At 44.7% G+C, this 17,407-nt stretch overlaps 1 protein-coding gene and 1 long non-coding RNA gene across 2 annotated transcripts; one reads left to right on the top strand and one right to left on the bottom strand.

The window, feature by feature from the left end:
- The first annotated feature begins 556 nt into the window (after nt 1-556).
- Nucleotides 557-13,455, top strand: LOC137857308 (uncharacterized). The gene is made up of 2 exons (XR_011097046.1): nt 557-912; nt 12,205-13,455. It is a non-coding gene; the product is annotated as an uncharacterized lncRNA (long non-coding RNA).
- TALDO1 (transaldolase 1) lies at nt 9,299-16,654 on the bottom strand. Its single transcript, XM_068683613.1, has 8 exons — nt 16,443-16,654; nt 13,625-13,748; nt 13,073-13,180; nt 12,274-12,405; nt 11,652-11,827; nt 11,307-11,504; nt 10,175-10,320; nt 9,299-9,531 (listed from the first exon to the last, which is right to left on the bottom strand). The coding sequence occupies exons 1-8, from the start codon at nt 16,537-16,539 to the stop codon at nt 9,499-9,501; spliced, it is 1,014 nt and encodes a 337-aa protein (XP_068539714.1). The 5' UTR covers nt 16,540-16,654; the 3' UTR covers nt 9,299-9,498.
- Between the last annotated feature and the right edge of the window lie 753 nt (nt 16,655-17,407).

Raw genomic sequence — 17,407 nt, forward strand, 5'->3', positions numbered from 1 at the left:
CAAAGCCAGACACTGTGCAGGGGCAGAGTGGTGCACAGGCAGTCCCTTCCCAGACCTCAGCCGAGTGTGCTGCTGGGGCTGGCTCAGTTCCTTTCTCTCGTGTTGGCAGGAGGTTATTAAATTAGATTTTATGTTTTCTTTTATACTAACAGATATTTTTAAAGGCTACAGAAAAAGCTGGGAGACAAAATGTTATATTTGATTCCAAACAAAGGGAATTTTGGATTTTTAGTTCCATTTAGCCTGCTTATAGTAAGCCCCTAATTTATTTTCTCATAGTTTTTATTGTTTTGTGTGATCTTTCCAATTATGTGAGCAAAACAGAAATCATTCATTTCCCAGCTGTATTCTGTGCTCCCAAGCTAAAATGTCTGCACAGTCTGTTAAAGTTTCCTTTTTACTGGGGTCTTTAAAATATATATATATATATATATATTTCTACTACTTATTTCACTGCCTAAGAACTACAGTGAAAATAAAAGCCTAAAATGCCCATATCGATCCCTTGCTTAGGTACTTGCCTGAGCAAAGCCTGCTGCTGTTGGAGGCTCTGTAACTTTAACAAATGCTTTTCTCCTGCAGCAATGCTCCAGGAGTCAGGACCTCTATGCACAGACACTTGCAGGATCCCACTGCGTGGGCCGGACCCCTGTGTATAGGGAAATACAACACTGTTTCCTCTTAGAGTTTGGGAATTTTGTCCCCATCAGGCAGAAGGCTGATCTCAGCCCTTTGTGCTGACTCTTCTGCTGTGGGGCTGGGGTAGCCCAGGTGAAGCCCATCATGTGGGGAGCCCTGGTAATTCAGCTCAGGTGTAGAGCAAGTGTTTAAGGGAGCCTTCAGGGCCTAAGGGTTTGCAAAGGCTTTGATGAAGGTTTGGCTTATGTATCTGGGAAGTGTCATTGGTTCTGGGTGAGTTTAATAATTTTTAATTCAAGTTTTAAAGCATGCATGTTGTTTTTTTGGTATTTATCCCTTATTGTTCATCCATACTGGCTGTGTCTGGAGGGTGAGTTTCAGCATTTCTAAGCTTATTGTTATGACTGTGATAGCTAAAAGCTTTTCTGAGAGACATCAGGCATCTCCTACCCTCAGTTTCTTAATCTAATGAGGCTGTAGAGACCTGGGCAGTTGCTAGAAGGAGTTCATAAACTGGGTTCAGACATGACCATGGGAGAGATGAACAAAGTCTGAAAAAGATTGTGAGGGTAAGGGTGCTCTGTGTGCACGTTTTTCCTGCCTTCCCTTCCCCTGCTACTGCAGTTATTGTCTCTTGAGCAATGGTGAGTGCCTGAACACTGCTGCTGGCCCTGGGCAGCTCTCCCCTAACTGCATGAGGTTCCAGGTCCTGTGGTTCTGCTGGTGGTGTGAGGGCACAGGGCACTTGTTTTATCCAGGAGGCAGAAGGGATATTTCTTGCAGAAAGTGGAGCCAAGTTCCTCCTGAAGCACGTAGAGCCACCTTGCAGTGTCCCCATCGTGGCCCCAGGCATTCAAGTTATATGCGGGAGGGCAGTTCTGGGGAACTCTGGGGGGAAAAAGCAACAGTTAGAGGAGGGCAGCGTGTGCTCCTTTCTCTCTGCAAAGTTTGTATTTCTTATAAACCCTTTATTTCCTGACCTCTGATACTCTCACTCTGTGCCCCTTGAGAGGGGACCCACCTATAGACTAAACAAAGGTGGATGAAGGATGTGAGGATCTTGAACTGCTTTAGGGTGAGGATTATATATACGTTTTTTATCTTGAAATAATTGTTTGTGGTTTTCTAGTTATGGCTTGGTGTGAGTTAAGTGCGAGGGGGGTGGCATGCTATTAATTATCTGATTTTTTTTCCCCTCTCCCTCCCAAGAGCTGTTTTGCTTTCCTTGGGAAAGGAGGAATGGGTGTTTCCGCAGTGAAGTTATTGAGAAACATAACAAAACTCCAGAAACAGGTGAAAGGGGCTACTGTGAAACAATCTGAGCTACCTATAGAAAGTGCTGCGCTTCCGTTTTGTGCTTTATCTTCCTGCTTTGCGAGTGCTACTGCTCTAGAGGTTTCAGACCCTGTCTTTTTAAAGTTGGGTAGAAGTAGGCTGAGGGATTCATCCAGGTTTCTTGCAAAATGTCTGTTTTTACCTCTAGGCTGTGAAATCACATACGAGGCCCACTAGGCTAGAGGATAGCTTTACAAAATCTGTTTCCTTCGGTTCTGCCCCGTTTTATGTGAAGGCAAAAAGAGTCTCATCTGTGCCTGAGCTTGGAGATGTCTGATCCTGCTGCTTCTGGATGTGTGTTAATGGGGTCCTATTGACCTGAGCTGCATTTTAAAGGGTAATAATATTATTTTTTTTCTTTGAGTAACACTGTTAGGTGTGTGTGTGGGGAAAATTACTGTTACTGTTCTCTTTTGTCTGAGGGTGATGAGATGGGAGCTTAGAGAAGCTGTGGATGCCCCATCCCTGGAGGTGCTCAAGGCCAGGTTGGATGGGGCTCTGGGTAACCTAGTCAGGTAGGAGGTGGCCCAGCCACAAATGAATTAGTTGTTAGACTAGATGATCCTTAAAGGTCACTTCCATCCCAAAAGATGCTATGATTCATGATTACTACTGTTAAGACCTCATTTGTGATTTGGAACTGGAAACTAGCCAAACTCAGCTGCTTGATCCTATTGTGGATGTTTCCAGTCCTGATCTGGTGTTCTTGCTGCAGCTCCTCAGAGGAGCAGGCAGTTGTTCTGGGTTTCAGCAGAAATCACCCTCCCTGCTATAGAGGGGCAGCAGGGAACCAACCTACAGCTTGCACTGCTGCTGAAACCTCTACATGTAGTGCAGAGATCTGTAAATGTATGTTTCTGCATTGTGTGGCTGAAGTAAATTCATGGTTTTTAAAGGAATAGGAAGAAATGTTTCCTTATGGCAAATGGGAAGCAGGGAAGGAGGTAATAGATGATTCCCCCCATCTCCCATACCTCACTCTGCCTAGGAAATGGTTTAAAGCTGTGAAATAATCTGGTTCAGTGCTATGCCAAAGAGCACTGGACACAGATGTGATCTGAGCTGGGAGGAGTGGGGAAGAAAGTGAGTGTTGGTGTAGCTTAGGAGCAGATTTCTAGCAGCTGGTGTAAAGGTAAATCCCTTCCTGTTCCCTCACTAAATCTTCAAAAAGTAATCAATTCTATTTCTAGTTTCCCTGTAGCTTGAGTAGTCCTGGCAGACAGCAGAAGCCCTCTGTGGGAGCTGAGAGCCCAGCAGCTTGCAATTTTACTGCTCAGTGCCACGCAGCATCTTGTCCCTAGCTCATCACTGCCCTCAAACTGCTTCCTTGCTCAGAGCTGGTGTGCTGGGGATTTGTGAGTGTCCGTGGTAGTGGCTTGAACCATCCCTCTCCCAGCTGCCAGGAAATGCCTGGGGCTGTATACTAGTGATTAGCACTCAATTTGATTTCAGTCCTGTGAGAGGAAATCTGTTTATGGGAGGAATGTTCTGCACGCCTTGATGAGGTGCCTTCTGGAATCAATTATCTGGAGTCTGCTGCTGATGTTGCCTTATTATTTGACTGTTTTCAATAATGACTGTCAGCGAGGGCTGGCAGCTCTGGTGCTCTTGCCTACACCAAGAAGTGCACAGAAGGATGTGTTAGTGCACCAGAACCCACCTGCTGTGGTTTCGCCACTATGCCTGCAATACCTGCTGAGCTGCGCAGCTGGAACAGGGCGATGAGCTGTTTTTTTCTTCTGTTTCAGGTGATGCAGGGTCATTCAGCTTTCCTTTTAGCCCTGCTTCATAATTTTATTCAGGGAAATGTCTGTGGTTGACTTTAAGCCTCAACTCTACATCCTCATTTTTTTCTCCATAAAAGCTCTGCCCTGGCATTCCCTAAAGTCATTAACAACAATGACTTAAACCATATTTCAAATCTGTGATGTGAAACATCAACACATGAGACAAAACATCTACAAAAAGCAGTTGAAGTGTGAACTGGTTAAATAACACCAAAACATCCATCAAGATCACTACGTGTGCCTTTAGACAGACACTGTGATGAGACCAAGCCTGCCTGAGAACCCCTGCACCTCCTGTGCCCTGTCACTGCTGTCCTCCACAGACTTATTTGTAGAGATTCTTTTAGGAGAGCAGCACAATATTAATATTTTTTTGGATTGCTGCCACTGTTGTTTCTCATTTCCTTGGGTCTTGCAGCAGTTGAGAAACTGTGGAGGACCTGGGATCCTGTGGGTTTATCAAGGAACAGCATGTCCTGTGGCTTCCTCAGAGGCAGAATTTTGCTGTGCTGTGAGCATATCTCATATATCAGTCCCTTGTACATTCGGGAGAGCTGGTATGGGGGAGGTGTAAGCTCAGCTCAATGCACTTCATGGCTCTAGGTGTGGGCAGCTGAGGCACTGATGACTGTGTCACTGCATGACCCCAGGTAAGTGACTGGAGCCACTGGAAGATCTCCCCCAGTAGAGAGGAAATCTGACTTCCATTGCCACATGAAGTACAGAGGCAAAGAAGGGTTTGCTGTATTGTCGTAGCCCTGTCTTAGTGATAAACTTTATCCCATTTATATCAATTTGCTTGGCTCCTGGTGGCTAGGCTGCAGGTAATGTTCCAGGCTTGCTCTGTGTGTGTGGTGGAGCCTTGGTTCTTGTTCATCCCCCCATCATGGATGCTGGCTGCCATCATCCTTCTGTTTTTTATTTATATTTTGGCATAGATCCTGATTTATATTTTTTTAATCTTTCAGGGACAGGATAGACCCATGTACCCTATATTTTTTATTGGTTTATGGAACTTGAATGTGCAGGAAGAAATCTTTAGGATCAACTGCAAAATGTGCCTCTCCTTATGTAGAGAGCAGTAAGCAGCTCTGAGTGGGTAAGTCTCATCCCAAAGGATGCTCAGCCACCTGATCCACAAGCTTGTCAGAAGTTTAACTGGTTTCTAAAAAGCACTTGAGCTGAAGACTGAATTTAACAATAAGTTAAGAAATGCACCGTGTGCTCTCTTGCTATTGCGAAGGCCCATCTTTTATTTATTTTCTGTGGAAAAACCTGGGATCACTTGAAAAATTAAATGATGCTTTCTGTCTCACGTCTAAGTGCCGTATGACAGGGTAATAACCAGCGATCCCATGTGCTGTCTGACTGCCTGTGGTCTCAGTTTGAGGGGCTGACAGCTTAAATAGCCTAATGAAGGTTTGGAAACCAGCACTGCTGCAGTCTTACAGACAAGGAACTGGGACACGGAGGTAGCCAGCTCTTCCAGTCAAGTCACTCAGGGAGGCTATGGCAGAGCCAGGAATTTCATCCAAATCTCCCAGTTACCTGAGCTGCTAAATCAGGCACTGCTTCCAAGGGAATTTTGGAGCTGGAGGGAGGCTTCTGCCGAGGCTGGTGGAGTAGAGCAGCGACTGAGGTGCTGTTTTCTGCTTTGAGGCTCCATTTAAGCTGCTTCAGGGCTAGCTCAGAAGCAACAGAGGCAAAAGCAGCCTCTTGCTTCAAATCAAAGCTTGGGCAACAGCACTGAAAGCTGTGCCTCACCTCAGGTGGGAAATCTTCCAAGTCTAAGTAGAAGAGCCTGGGGAGTGGTTACTCTTCCCATGGCATGGAGCTGTGGCACTGGTTTCTGTTTCTGCCACTAAGGGCCTGGAAATGCAGTTTACAGCCCTGCAAATCCCATCTTCGGTAGTGGAATAATGAGAAGCAATCCCACGGTAATGTAAAAACACCTGACAATGGAACAAAAAGAATTAATGTGATGCTCCTCAACAGCAGGAACACTGTCCACTTCTGGGAACCTTTATCTCAGGAGGGGAAATCTGCTCTTGGTGATGCAGCTGAGAGATGTATTCACAATTACTTGTGGGCAGGGAAAGCAGTGTGCTGGTGTTAAGGCTGTACCAGCACAGCAGCACAGAGCTTTTCAGGTGCTGTGTAGGTCCTAATTCTGACCGTGCTGCTTTCCATGGCATAGATTGGAAATGTGATGTACAGCCTGCACACCTGTGGGGTGGCTTTTGCCTTTAGGAGACCTCACTGATGCTGGTGAGCAATCTGTAGGGTGCTGTGATGAGCCACTGGAAAGATTCCTCTCTGCTTTCCCAGCTTTTTCCCTGAGTAAGCACCCACTCTCCCCTGAGCCGTCTCCTGGCTGCTTGTAGCAGCGTGCGAACACCAGGCAGCTGGAGAACATCTGGAACCTGCTGTGAAAGCTGAGATGACAAATGTGAGCCCTGTGTGCTTTATGTTTATGCACACTTCTTGCTGACGGTCCAGCCCTGTGAAAACACAGCTATGTCTGGTGGGTCTGGAGCGTCTGTTAGCTCCCTGAGCCTGAGCATTAGGATTTGTTAGCTGCTGACCAAACCAGAGCTTGCTGGGCAAAATGGCAGGGCTTTACTGGGACCAGTGGAGCTGTTCATCTAATGCCGGAGCAGATCCTCACCTAGAGGCTTTTAACTGGCATAAGGGAGGTGGTTTAGGGTGCAGATGCTGGGCAGGGCAGTAGCAGGCTGGCTGAAAACAAAGGCTTCTTAAGAGAAAGATCCATCCATGGTTGTAACAGGAACTGGCTGAAGCTGAAATGGGGCTCAAAGTCTCTAACAGCCCAACTCAGCAAGCCCCCAAGTTCTGCATGCCTGAATTCTCCCCTTGACATGGTGCATAGCTGGTTGCTCACAAAGACGTGTAAAAGGTAAAGGGATCAGCAAAAATGACTCCTGTTGATACCAGAGCACAGTTCAGACAGGTCCTTCTGTGCTGCATCTAGAATGAAGCTGTGCGGAGTAATTATGCCTGAACCCTTCCACCCGTAAGAACGCAGTAGTGGCCTAAAATACCTGCTAATTCTTTTGCTAAGAAGTCAGGTGTTAAGACATGCTTGCCTTTATGTAAGCTGTGGATGACTGGATATCATTCTGCTACCTATGTGAGGTAACAGCCTGTGGAGAGATTACCATCTGTCAGTGAGCCTGAGGAAGAAAGACTCTTGCTTTTCAGGGAGACCAATGGCAACTGCACAACCTTCCCTATAGAGCAGTTTGTATTTGCCTCTTGTACAGCTCCAGGTCTTCTTGCTCTTCAAAAAATGGGTTACTCAAGCTCTTCATCTGTAATGTTGCATGTGTTTCTACAGTTTTGTTAAAGTAGACTTGTTGCTGTGGGGAAAGTTTGTTGTTGTTGTTTGCTGAGGATTGCCATCCTACCCTGCAATCTTTTCTGACAGTTATTCTGACAGGATTATTTTAACAGCAGTTTTTAGAAAACATGTTTAATTCCTTGTGTATGAGTTGTGTTACCTTTCAGGTGTCATCTCTGGTTTGCCATGGTCTTGCAGGTATATAATGTCTACAGTTGGCAATTGAGCGATTGACAACCAACAGTGGTGTGCAACTTTATTCAAACTATCCCAGGGAATTTGTGACTGGATGAAAGCTTTATCCACTGTGAGGAAGTCATAACTTACTTTTATGTATATTATGTATAACATACTTCTATGTATTATGTCTGTTTATGGCTGGAAATAAATTTGCTTGTTCTGGAAGTTGTGATCTGCTAAAAAGCTGGGGATCTCTCCTCATGCTCTGGGACAGAAATCAGATGGTTTGAGAAAGTGAAATCCAAACAGCCTACAGCCTTGGGCAGTGGCATCTCTGCAGTCCTTTAAGTTCAGTTTCAGGATTCAACCACTCTGTTTTTAAAGATTACAGGGCTCTAAATCACTGTACTGGCACTTTATGACTTGCAGCAGTAGGTTGGACGGCTGCATGGCACAGCGTAGGGGGGTGTGGGCAGGGTATAAAGTCTTTAATGCTAGCTTGACCTTTGAAAGGAGGAAAAAGAGGCCACCTCCCTCCGCATGCTTTCTACAATGGCCTGCTTCTCACAGTTGCCTGCTGCTGTTGAGAGCAAAGGTGGCTGGAACCATCCTGTGAGGCAGTTTCATCTCCCCTTGATAGCCTGGCACTTTTCCCAGTCCTGTGCAGGGCACATGCAGCACTATGTAGACATGTCTGGCACAATTCTACATCTGGTTTGTGAGCATACAATTATCTGTCAGTTTAGTTGAAACAACAGCTTCCAGTTTGTTATGGCAATGTTCTGACAAGACTGCTGAAGTGTCAGGCTGATCTTACTGACCCCTTGCTCCCTTGGCTTATTTTTCTTGTGTTATTCAAGCAGGATATTGCTTGTGTATAACTATTATAGCCTTAGTGTTTTTTTTGGTTTTTTTTAAAAAGGCGAAGTTCAGGCCACTTGATAAGGAAATAGTTAAATGTGTCTACATACAGACAGGAACCTCTTGACTATGCTTGATGGAACTGGACCTATATGAATCAATAAGATATTTAATTAGTCTTCACAAAATATGCCATGAAATGTAAACAGATGCATCCCTACTTAACAGAAAGTCCTGTAATGGGAAGTGCTATTCCTCAAAGGGAGACTGATGTACAGCTCTCCTTCTTATACAAAGAAGGAAGCTTAAAGACAAAAAGGAACAGAGGGAGTAATACAGAGGGTGTGTTTTTAGTGGTTTGTGGCTTCTTTTTAAGTCATTTGGGTGATAAGGTTGGCAGCAGTTCCCTAACTGTCATAAAGAAATACAGTAACTTGCTCTAAAGATGATACACAAATGTGTAACACTTGACTGAAACAAAGCTGTAACAAACAATCCTGAGTTATATCCACATGTTCATTTTGTCAGTTCAGATTAAACAGTTAAAGTTATTTATTAACTGCTTTGGAGACTTAGCTATCTAGTTTTGAAAAGGGTAACCTTCAGTAATATCACACAAGTTGTAGCTTCTGCTGGTGTTGTAATAGCAGTACCATTTTCAGCTTCAATCAATTGCACTTATGCTCTTACCTTGCCCTGGGCTCTTAGGCAAGTGTTTGACAAAATCCCTAAAAACTGCTTATGATGCTGTTTTTCTGTTCCCCTGACAAAAAATAAAAAAAAAACTTTAAAAATGCTTCACCATTTTTGCCAATCAGTAAATTGCTGCTGCCACCTTAGTTGCAGAGAGAAGACAAATGACTGGAGCCATTGTTCTATTGTACATGTGTTAGATAAGAGTACTTTTGGGCATGTACCATAGAGAGTGGAAAATGGAGATTTGTGGAAATCTGTCTTTTTTTCAAGTCATTGTAAGACATCATGAAAGAAAACTGCTTTCTTAATGTGTTAAGTATAAATTTACAATTAGGAATTTAATACAATCAGTAATATCAATATTCTAGTAGAAATTGAACTATCATGTCAGCTGAATCACCTGATTCCCCCTGCAGCAGTGAACACATTACAAGGAAAGTATGTGTTAATTGGCATGTATTGACAAAAGTGCCACAAAAAAATTGAAGTTATTTGTCCCTTTGCAAATTGATAAAAAAGCATAATACAGAAATCTATGCATACACAGCATAAGACTTTTACAGGTAAGACATTTGTACATCCATTTAACCTCTGGTGATCCACTCATTCAGCCTTGACAAGTCAGGAGAATTCTGACTCCTACTTTCCATTTTCAGCACTGAACATTCGCTCCTAGAAAGAGAGAAGTGAACAAATAAGTGGCAGTTTGCGAACTGCGCTGTGCTTTAGTAATGTAAGTTAAGTCACTGTTAAGTAGTTGTCAGTTAACAAGGGCCTAGATGACGTATAATTAATGTATTCCTAACCCCCAAAGCACAGAACTCAGTTAATCCCATCTAAAAGACTTGTAAACGTTTTCTGTCAGTGTAGGACATGTCCTAGCTCTACTCATATCTGTGCTTGGTGCCTCCTACAAGGAGCACAAGCACGTACTATTTCTAACTCACTCTCTGAAGATTGATGTTAACTGTCAGCAGTGATACCAGTCTAGAATTAAGACTTTTAATTTAGCAAGTAGTGTTATTTTGATTAGCTGCTACTCTAAATGCTGCCATAGGCCTAAAAAAAGAGGTGTGTCTGTATACACCTGGCATGAATATAAACTTCACTGCATCTCAAAAATAAAAAGTTCATTCCATGGAGGTGTCCAGTCTATTAGCTGCCTGTCCTACATATCATGTACTACCTGTACAAAACTTGATCAGGCTTGCTGACACATTCCTAATTTTCTGCCATACCACAAGCAATTGAGGGTTAGCTGCAGTACTTGAAGGAACATGAGAGGTGGAAAGAGGCAGTATGATATAGCACCTACCTTTAACATTGTCTCCAACTTTATTGCATCTGCAGCAAATTTCCTGATCCCATCAGAGAGTTTTTCCACAGCCATTTGGTCTTCATTATGGTGCCAGCGGAATGCTTTCTCATCCAGGTGGATCTTCTCAAGATCACATGCCTGAGCTGCACAAGGGAAATTCAAAAAGAGACAAAATTGTATTATCAGATTGCTATCAAAAAACACAGGTATCTCAAAGTTCTGTCCATTGACAACTGCTGAAAAGTTTCAAGTACTACTTCCAATGAGACTTGCTGCATGAGCACACTTTGGGCTGTAAGACTGACAGTGTTCCTACATTGTGTTCTGAAAAAACATTATACAGAAATCAGTCTCCCTTAAAACACAGTGTTCATAGGTATGCTGTTATCTTGTATCTGCTTCTGAATGGTACAGTACTTTCAGGCCTATTATCAAGAATTATGCAATGGTTCTACAGCAGCAAGATATTCTAAGCAAATATGCTGAACAATTAAGGCTTTGATTATTTGGCAAGCACCTAACAAAAGCTCAATTGATAACGTGCCTACAAGCTAGCTAGCACCCTGTAAGCAGCAACCCATGACAACAACTCTGCAAATCTCATCATCTGAGTTGAGAAGAAATGTTTAAGTAAGGCAATGGAGAAGCAAAAGCAATGGGAACATACACTCAGAACTACTGTGGCCTAATATCAGTAGAAAAATTATTCTTGCATATTACTTCATTTCTAAAGTTTCTGTAGAAAAAAACATCTTTCAGCATGCCTAGAGCTAACAATTATCTGATACAGTATCAGCGTAATGATTAAACCCTGTTTGGCATCTCTGTTAACAATCAGTAAAAAATCATCCCAAATATATGAAGTTCCTTCTTCTCTCCCTGTCCTCTCAGGGGAAGATGTTCAAAACCCATCTTAATTCCAGTTAGCATACTCAGACCCAAGACCCTAAGGAACTATGTTTAAGCAGTGGTGGTAGTACAGTAATGTGACCCATTTGGGGAACGGTCAACATTCAGTCTTAAAACAGAGTGGAAACTGGCAGCGTAGAGCTGAGGGGAAACGCATGCTCTTAATGCTCAAGAAGAAAGGGAGTCAAAGCAAGCCTATATTATGTAGAAGTAGACTTACCATCTTTAACGCTGAGTGTGGGAGTTAGCTTGACATGCTCTTTGCTGAGCTCTGCCAAAAGCTTGGGTGAAATAGTGAGATAGTCGCAGCCTGTAAGCGCTTTTATTTCTCCCGTATTTCGAAATGAAGCACCCATCACAATAGTTTTGTAGCCAAACTTTTTGTAGTAGTTATAGATCTTAGTGACACTCTTCACTCCTAAAGAAGAAAAATTGGTAATTTTCAGAATAATTCATTTGAGGCACAAATAATTATTTAGAACACATTGAAAGCTATTTGTTTCACAAGGGGATTTTTAGAAGTAAACTGCAGTTCAAAGGAGGAGCTGGGGGGGGGGAAGCCTACCTGGATCCTCTGAAGGTTCATAGGTTTTCTTATCTCCATTTGCAACATACCAATCCAGGATGCGTCCTACAAATGGGGAAATCAGAGTAACCCCAGCTTCAGCACAGGCAACTGCCTGGGCAAAGGAGAACAGCAAGGTCATGTTGCAGTGAATCCCATACTCTGCTTCCAGAACCCTGCAGACATAGGCAGGCTTAAATGGCATTTTCCTTACCTAATAAACTTACATTCTAGCAATGTTAGTAGGTTAAACTATTGATTTCTTGACTTTATAAACTGTACCACATCTCTAATTAAGCTTTAAAAGTGTAAAGGTAGCAAAACAAATGTTTTGCACTACTGGTGATCTGTTTAATAGTGTTTCCTAAACCAAATGCAGATGACTTAACACAACATTTCAGGAAACTGTTTACAAATGGCCCAGCCCTTGTATGAACAAACTTTTCCCAATTCAGCAGAAAGCTTCAGTATAGCACCACACTTGCTAGCTGTAGCCCTGGCAACAAGTTTCCTGGTGCAGTGCTTTCAAAACAATACTTTGTTTTATGTGTAGAACGTGTTTAAGTGGCCAAACAGCCAGAAGCATACTATGAATCAGCATACCAGGAACAGAAGTACTTACTTGCCAGCCTGGATTCCTTCCCATGTTGAAGAGAGCTTTATGAGAATCCGATCTTTACCAATTCCTGCTTCCTTATAAAGGTCAATAAGACGCCGGGCCCTCTGAATCATTCCTTCCTTATCAAAGGACAACCTTTGGAACAAGAGTAGGACTTCTTAAGTTTTATTAAAAAAAAACTCTCCAAAAAAAACAACATTCAGAACCACTGTACTACGTTAACAGAATTTATGTACTAGTAGCAGGTTTTTCTTCTCAGAGATACTTCCTTGACTGTCAAGTAGCCATGACGCAGCACTGCTACTGTTTAATTCGGAGAATCTGGAGTTCGACGTAACTTTCTCTGATAGTTATATTTTCCTCAAGTTTTTCCATAATGAATGTAAAGTCACTTCTAAGGCTCAGCTTTTACAAGGAGCACATCGACAGACAAATCCTATGCAAGTCACTAAATAAATTGCTAAAGCAGATCTCTTGGAAAATTGAGGACTATCACACAGAAGAAAATGAGTAAAGTTCTAGGTATGTTAGAAGCATAGGGTTTCCCTTGACTAACAACCAGAAGGAGGACAACAAAGATCAGATCTCTACATTACTTGTTCTTATGAAGTTTTGTCACCAAGTTATAACAAAGTCCTGATCAAGCAAATGAACTGCAATTCATTGTCTAAATATTAACAACACAAGCTCCTGGTACTCCTGTAACAGTGAACTGTCCAGTCAAGAACATATTTCTTCAGCTCACATCATCCCTTTTTGTAGGCACAAATATACAGGGTAACCCAGAGGAAAGAGAGCAAACCTTGCATCTACTTCTGTGGACACGCGGCCAGGTATCCTCTTCAATATTTCAGCTCCAAATAATACAAAAAGTTTGTCACAAGCATTTTGTATTTGCTCATCTTCTGACCTAAAAAACATGAAGAACAAAATCATTTTTTATGGGGGAGGGTAGCATGTTCAGTACTTGCCACTGATTTCAAGATCAAATTTCACAGTCTGTTTAACATTCAAATAACCACTTCTGCTCTGCTCCGTGTTTGTTCTGCTCTCTGTGTACCACCAATAACATTAGCCTTCAGACACTATTTCCTATTACGCTGTCAACTCAGGAATGTTTTCTGGAGCAGTCCTAGAAGGCTATATGAGAACTGATAAATGGAGATAAACTGAACCTTGTAACAAGCAGCTTTTCTTTAGGGTTGAGGCCTTCTGGTACAGGAGATAAACCTACAGGCACGCAGGGGGAAAAGCCTGCTTGTATGTTGCTAGTAGTACTAAACACTACTTACACAAATGAAGTGTCTTAAATATAGACCTACAGGGGGGAGGTGAACAACAACATTTTTCTTACCCTCCAAGTTTTTTTCCGTATGCAACTGCATCATCCACAAGTTTCTGGTAAGCTGGCATCTGAGCCGCAGCTAGTATCAGAGATGGGTTCGTGGTGGCATCTAGGGGCTTGTACTCGTCAATTGCTAGGGAAACAAAAAGAGCTCATTTAAAATATTAAAAGGATTTTGCTCAGATATGTAAAGATGAAAACACTTTTGGTTGTAGGGTAGTTGTACTTGTGACAGGTCAGACTAGTATATGGTGATGTTCAAATATCACTGCCTGAATGTTGGCTTGCATCAGAAGTACTGCTATAAGGCTAACAGCACTGCAGCAATACAACAGAGCAAAGCTTACTCACTACTTTAGGCATTGCCCAAAAGAAATAGACTTGTAGAAATGACAGATGAAGAGAAGTGATACTAGACTTTCATGTCATATTCACCATCATAGCTGAATTCCAGGGGAAAGTAAAGACAAAGAAATCTCTTCCCTTTTAGGGCTAGGCATTTGGGGTTTTGTTTGTCTACAACTGTTAGAGCAAGAGAAAAATTCATTTGTCAAAAAGGTGTTAGGGTCTTTTAGCATTTTAAAACTTCAAGTAGTTGCAGGTAGCTTTTTTTGGTCAGGTCTTATAAGTTCCTTATACTGCCAGGCTGCCTTTTGTATGTAAGACGTTTGTATGTTTGGCTTATCCTAATCCCTGGACAACACCTATTTCAGGTGGCAGCAGTTGTTTACCAAAGCAGGCTGTGACTGTGCATTGTCAGGCCCTAATCAGAGCTGAGCTGCCCAGCATGCCGGGTCTGACTCAGCAAACGGGTCAGTGCCTCTGCAGGCCCTTCGGTGACTGCTGCTTACAAGCCCCAGAGAGTCAACCAGAGCTAACACAGCTGAATGTCCAGAACAACAAAATATTATCAGCTCCTTTTCCTCTGCATTTCTGCCTGGGGATTAAAACACAAGTTAATAGAATATGACGGTTTTTGTAGAAATAGAAGAAAAATGTTGTTGGTTTTTTTTTTTTTTTTTTTTTTTTTTTTATAACATCCCCATGGGCAACAATTGTGATCCTGGAACAAGTTCATGCCATATAAACACATCTTTCAAAAAACACTTTAATTCACAGGGATGCTGCTCAGAATAAAGTGGTGCATTTAGAAAACCATGTTCTGAAGCAGATGCACAATTTTAGAAAAGTATATTTTTGACAGCTTATTACATTTCTACAGTATTGCAGCAGTTAAAAGAATGTTATGGGTTTCTGGCAAGACGCATAAAGTAATCTCACTAAGCCTGTCACCCATCCTAAACAGGACAATTAAGCATTTCAGGCAAGAAACTGCTATTTTCCCCTGTAGAGGGCTAGGTAGGTATTCCAGTGGATGTTGAGGAGATACTGGTAATGATACGGTTACTCAGTATTTTCCAGATGCCGGTTCAATGTGAGGGTAATGTGGCTGATGGAAATGTTTCAAAAAAAGTGGTCTTGTGGGAAGCAGCCTATATTTCAGCTGCCCAGTACAAGCTTTTGCAAGGGGGCAGCTGTGACTGGCGTGCCACTGTGAGTACAAGGAGACTGTGCAAGAGTAAGCATGGGCTGGTGCGGCTTGCTTAAAACTGCAGAGTTATTGCAGCTGCTACTGAATCAAACCACCACTTGGTGCAGATATAAGTGAGGTTGGCAGTTGGTCTCTTGCTTTGGGAACTGTTCAAACGAGCCTCTTTTCTTGCAAAGCGCCATACAGACACATTTATCTAAGATCCTCGCAATTATGTTAGCAACAACTGCACTTTAATTAGCAGCAGTGTTTAAGCAGAACAGGGAGGGAGCCAGATGTCACCCAAAGCCTTGTTTGCACAGTAAGGAAGATCCACAGGTGACAAGAGGCAGTCAGAGATCAACTGCAAAAGCATTTCAAGGAGCACGTTAAAACTTTCCAGCAGGCAGCTCTCAGCCTGCTTACTGCCAACACCCCCCAGCTGTTACGAGGATTCTTCATGATGCTTTTCTGAAGCCAGGGCAATGCCTTAAGTTCATGTCATTTCACCACACGCTGGTCTTTAACAAAGTTTGTTTGTTGCTACTCCAGGGCAGGCAAACCTGACGAGGCTCAAGCTGTCACTTACTGCTCCTGACTGCCTTCATTTCATCTGGACAGAGGCGTGTGAGTGCCCTGTGCCCTTCAGGTGCTGCAGCTGTCTGTGGTGCCAGTCAGAAAGGAAAATAACATTTCTCTGTAAGGTTTTGCTGCAGGATGAGGCAGGTTGGAGGCAGGCGGCTGCCTCAGGAGGGGCGGCAGGGCAGGACTCGGCCCTGTGAGACCCTCAGGGAGCTGCGGGGCCGGGCTGCGGTGTGAGGGCGCCTCCTCGCCAGATAACGAAGGCCAGAAACCAACCCTCTTGCATTATTTTATTGCCTCACGGCTGCTTTGCTTCCGCCTTCTGAAGAAGGGCAAAAAAAAAAAAAAACACCAACACCCCACCACCACCACCCAACCGCGCACAGCGGCTATCGGAGGAGCTCCCCCCGCCTGTTAATTAGCAGCGAGTCTCCGCAGACCGCCTGTTAATTACCAATGAGCCCCAGCAGATTGCCGAGGGGCTGCACCCGGCGGCTCCCGGGAGCCGGGGTCTCGAACCCGCGACCCTGGGGGCGCCGGAGCAGCGCACCCTGTGGGGGGCAGCGCGTCCCAGCCCCCCCCACCCCCCCGCGGTGGTTCGCTCCCCCTCCGCCGCTCGCCCCCTCGGCCGGGCGCGTCCATTCTGCGCCGCGGGGGGAGGGACACGGGGGGGGTGTTTAAGAGCCGCCGCTTTTTTTTCCCCTCCACCCTCACCGTTGAAATCCCCGGTGTCGGCCACCACCGTGGTGTGGTGCTTGAGCTGGTCCAGCGCCGACTCCATCTTCTGCCGCTTCACGGGGGACACCGACATGGTCCGCGGGGCGGGGGGGGGCTGGCGCCGGCCTTTAAGGGAGCTGCGTGCCCGGAGGGAGCCGGCCTGCGCGCGCACCCGCCGCTCGCGCCCGACACCCGCGGCCTCGGCTCTTGGGAGAGGTGGAGCCGCCCGCCCGGCCCTCCGCCAATCCCGTCTCGGGGGGGGGAGAGCTGAGCCAATCAGAAGCGCGGTGACAAGACGGACGGCGGCCAGCAGGAGGGAAGGAGGGGCGAAGGGAGGGAGGAAGCTTCTGATTGGCTGATTTCGCGGCTCGGGAGGGCGGGACCTCGTCACCTTGGCGACGGGGGATGCGCCTGCCCTGAGGGGTGAGGCGCTCTGTGGGCGCCCTGAGCCCCCTCTCTGTCCCTCCTGTGTCCCGCTGTGCCCACCCTGTGCCCCCCGTGTCACAGAATCACCAAATCACCTGGGCTGGGAGAGACCTCCAAGAGCCCCCAGTCCAAACTATGCACCTAACACCAACCAGCCCTCCACTAAACCATGTCACTGAACTCTACGTCTACATGTCTTGTAAAGAGCTCCAGGGCTGGTGACTCCACCACTTCCCTGGGCAGCCCATTCCAATGCCTCACAGCCCTTTCAGTAAAGAAGTTGTCCCTAATATCCAACCTAAACCTCCCCTAGTGCAAAGTTCTCTGTGTTCAACTTTGGGCCCCTCACTACAAGGTGATAGGGCTAGTGATAGGACTAGAGGGAATGGCCTCAAGTTGCCTCCCACAGAGGGAGGTTCAGGTTGGAAAAGAGGAGACATTTCTGCTCAGAAAGAGCAGTCAGGCATTGGGATGGGTTGCCCAGGGAGGTGGTGACATTGCCATCCCTGGGGGTGTTTAAGGAGAGGTTGGACGTG

The sequence above is a fragment of the Anas acuta genome, chromosome 5 (genome assembly GCF_963932015.1).
Source record: "Anas acuta chromosome 5, bAnaAcu1.1, whole genome shotgun sequence".
Classification (NCBI taxonomy): Eukaryota; Metazoa; Chordata; class Aves; order Anseriformes; family Anatidae; genus Anas; species Anas acuta.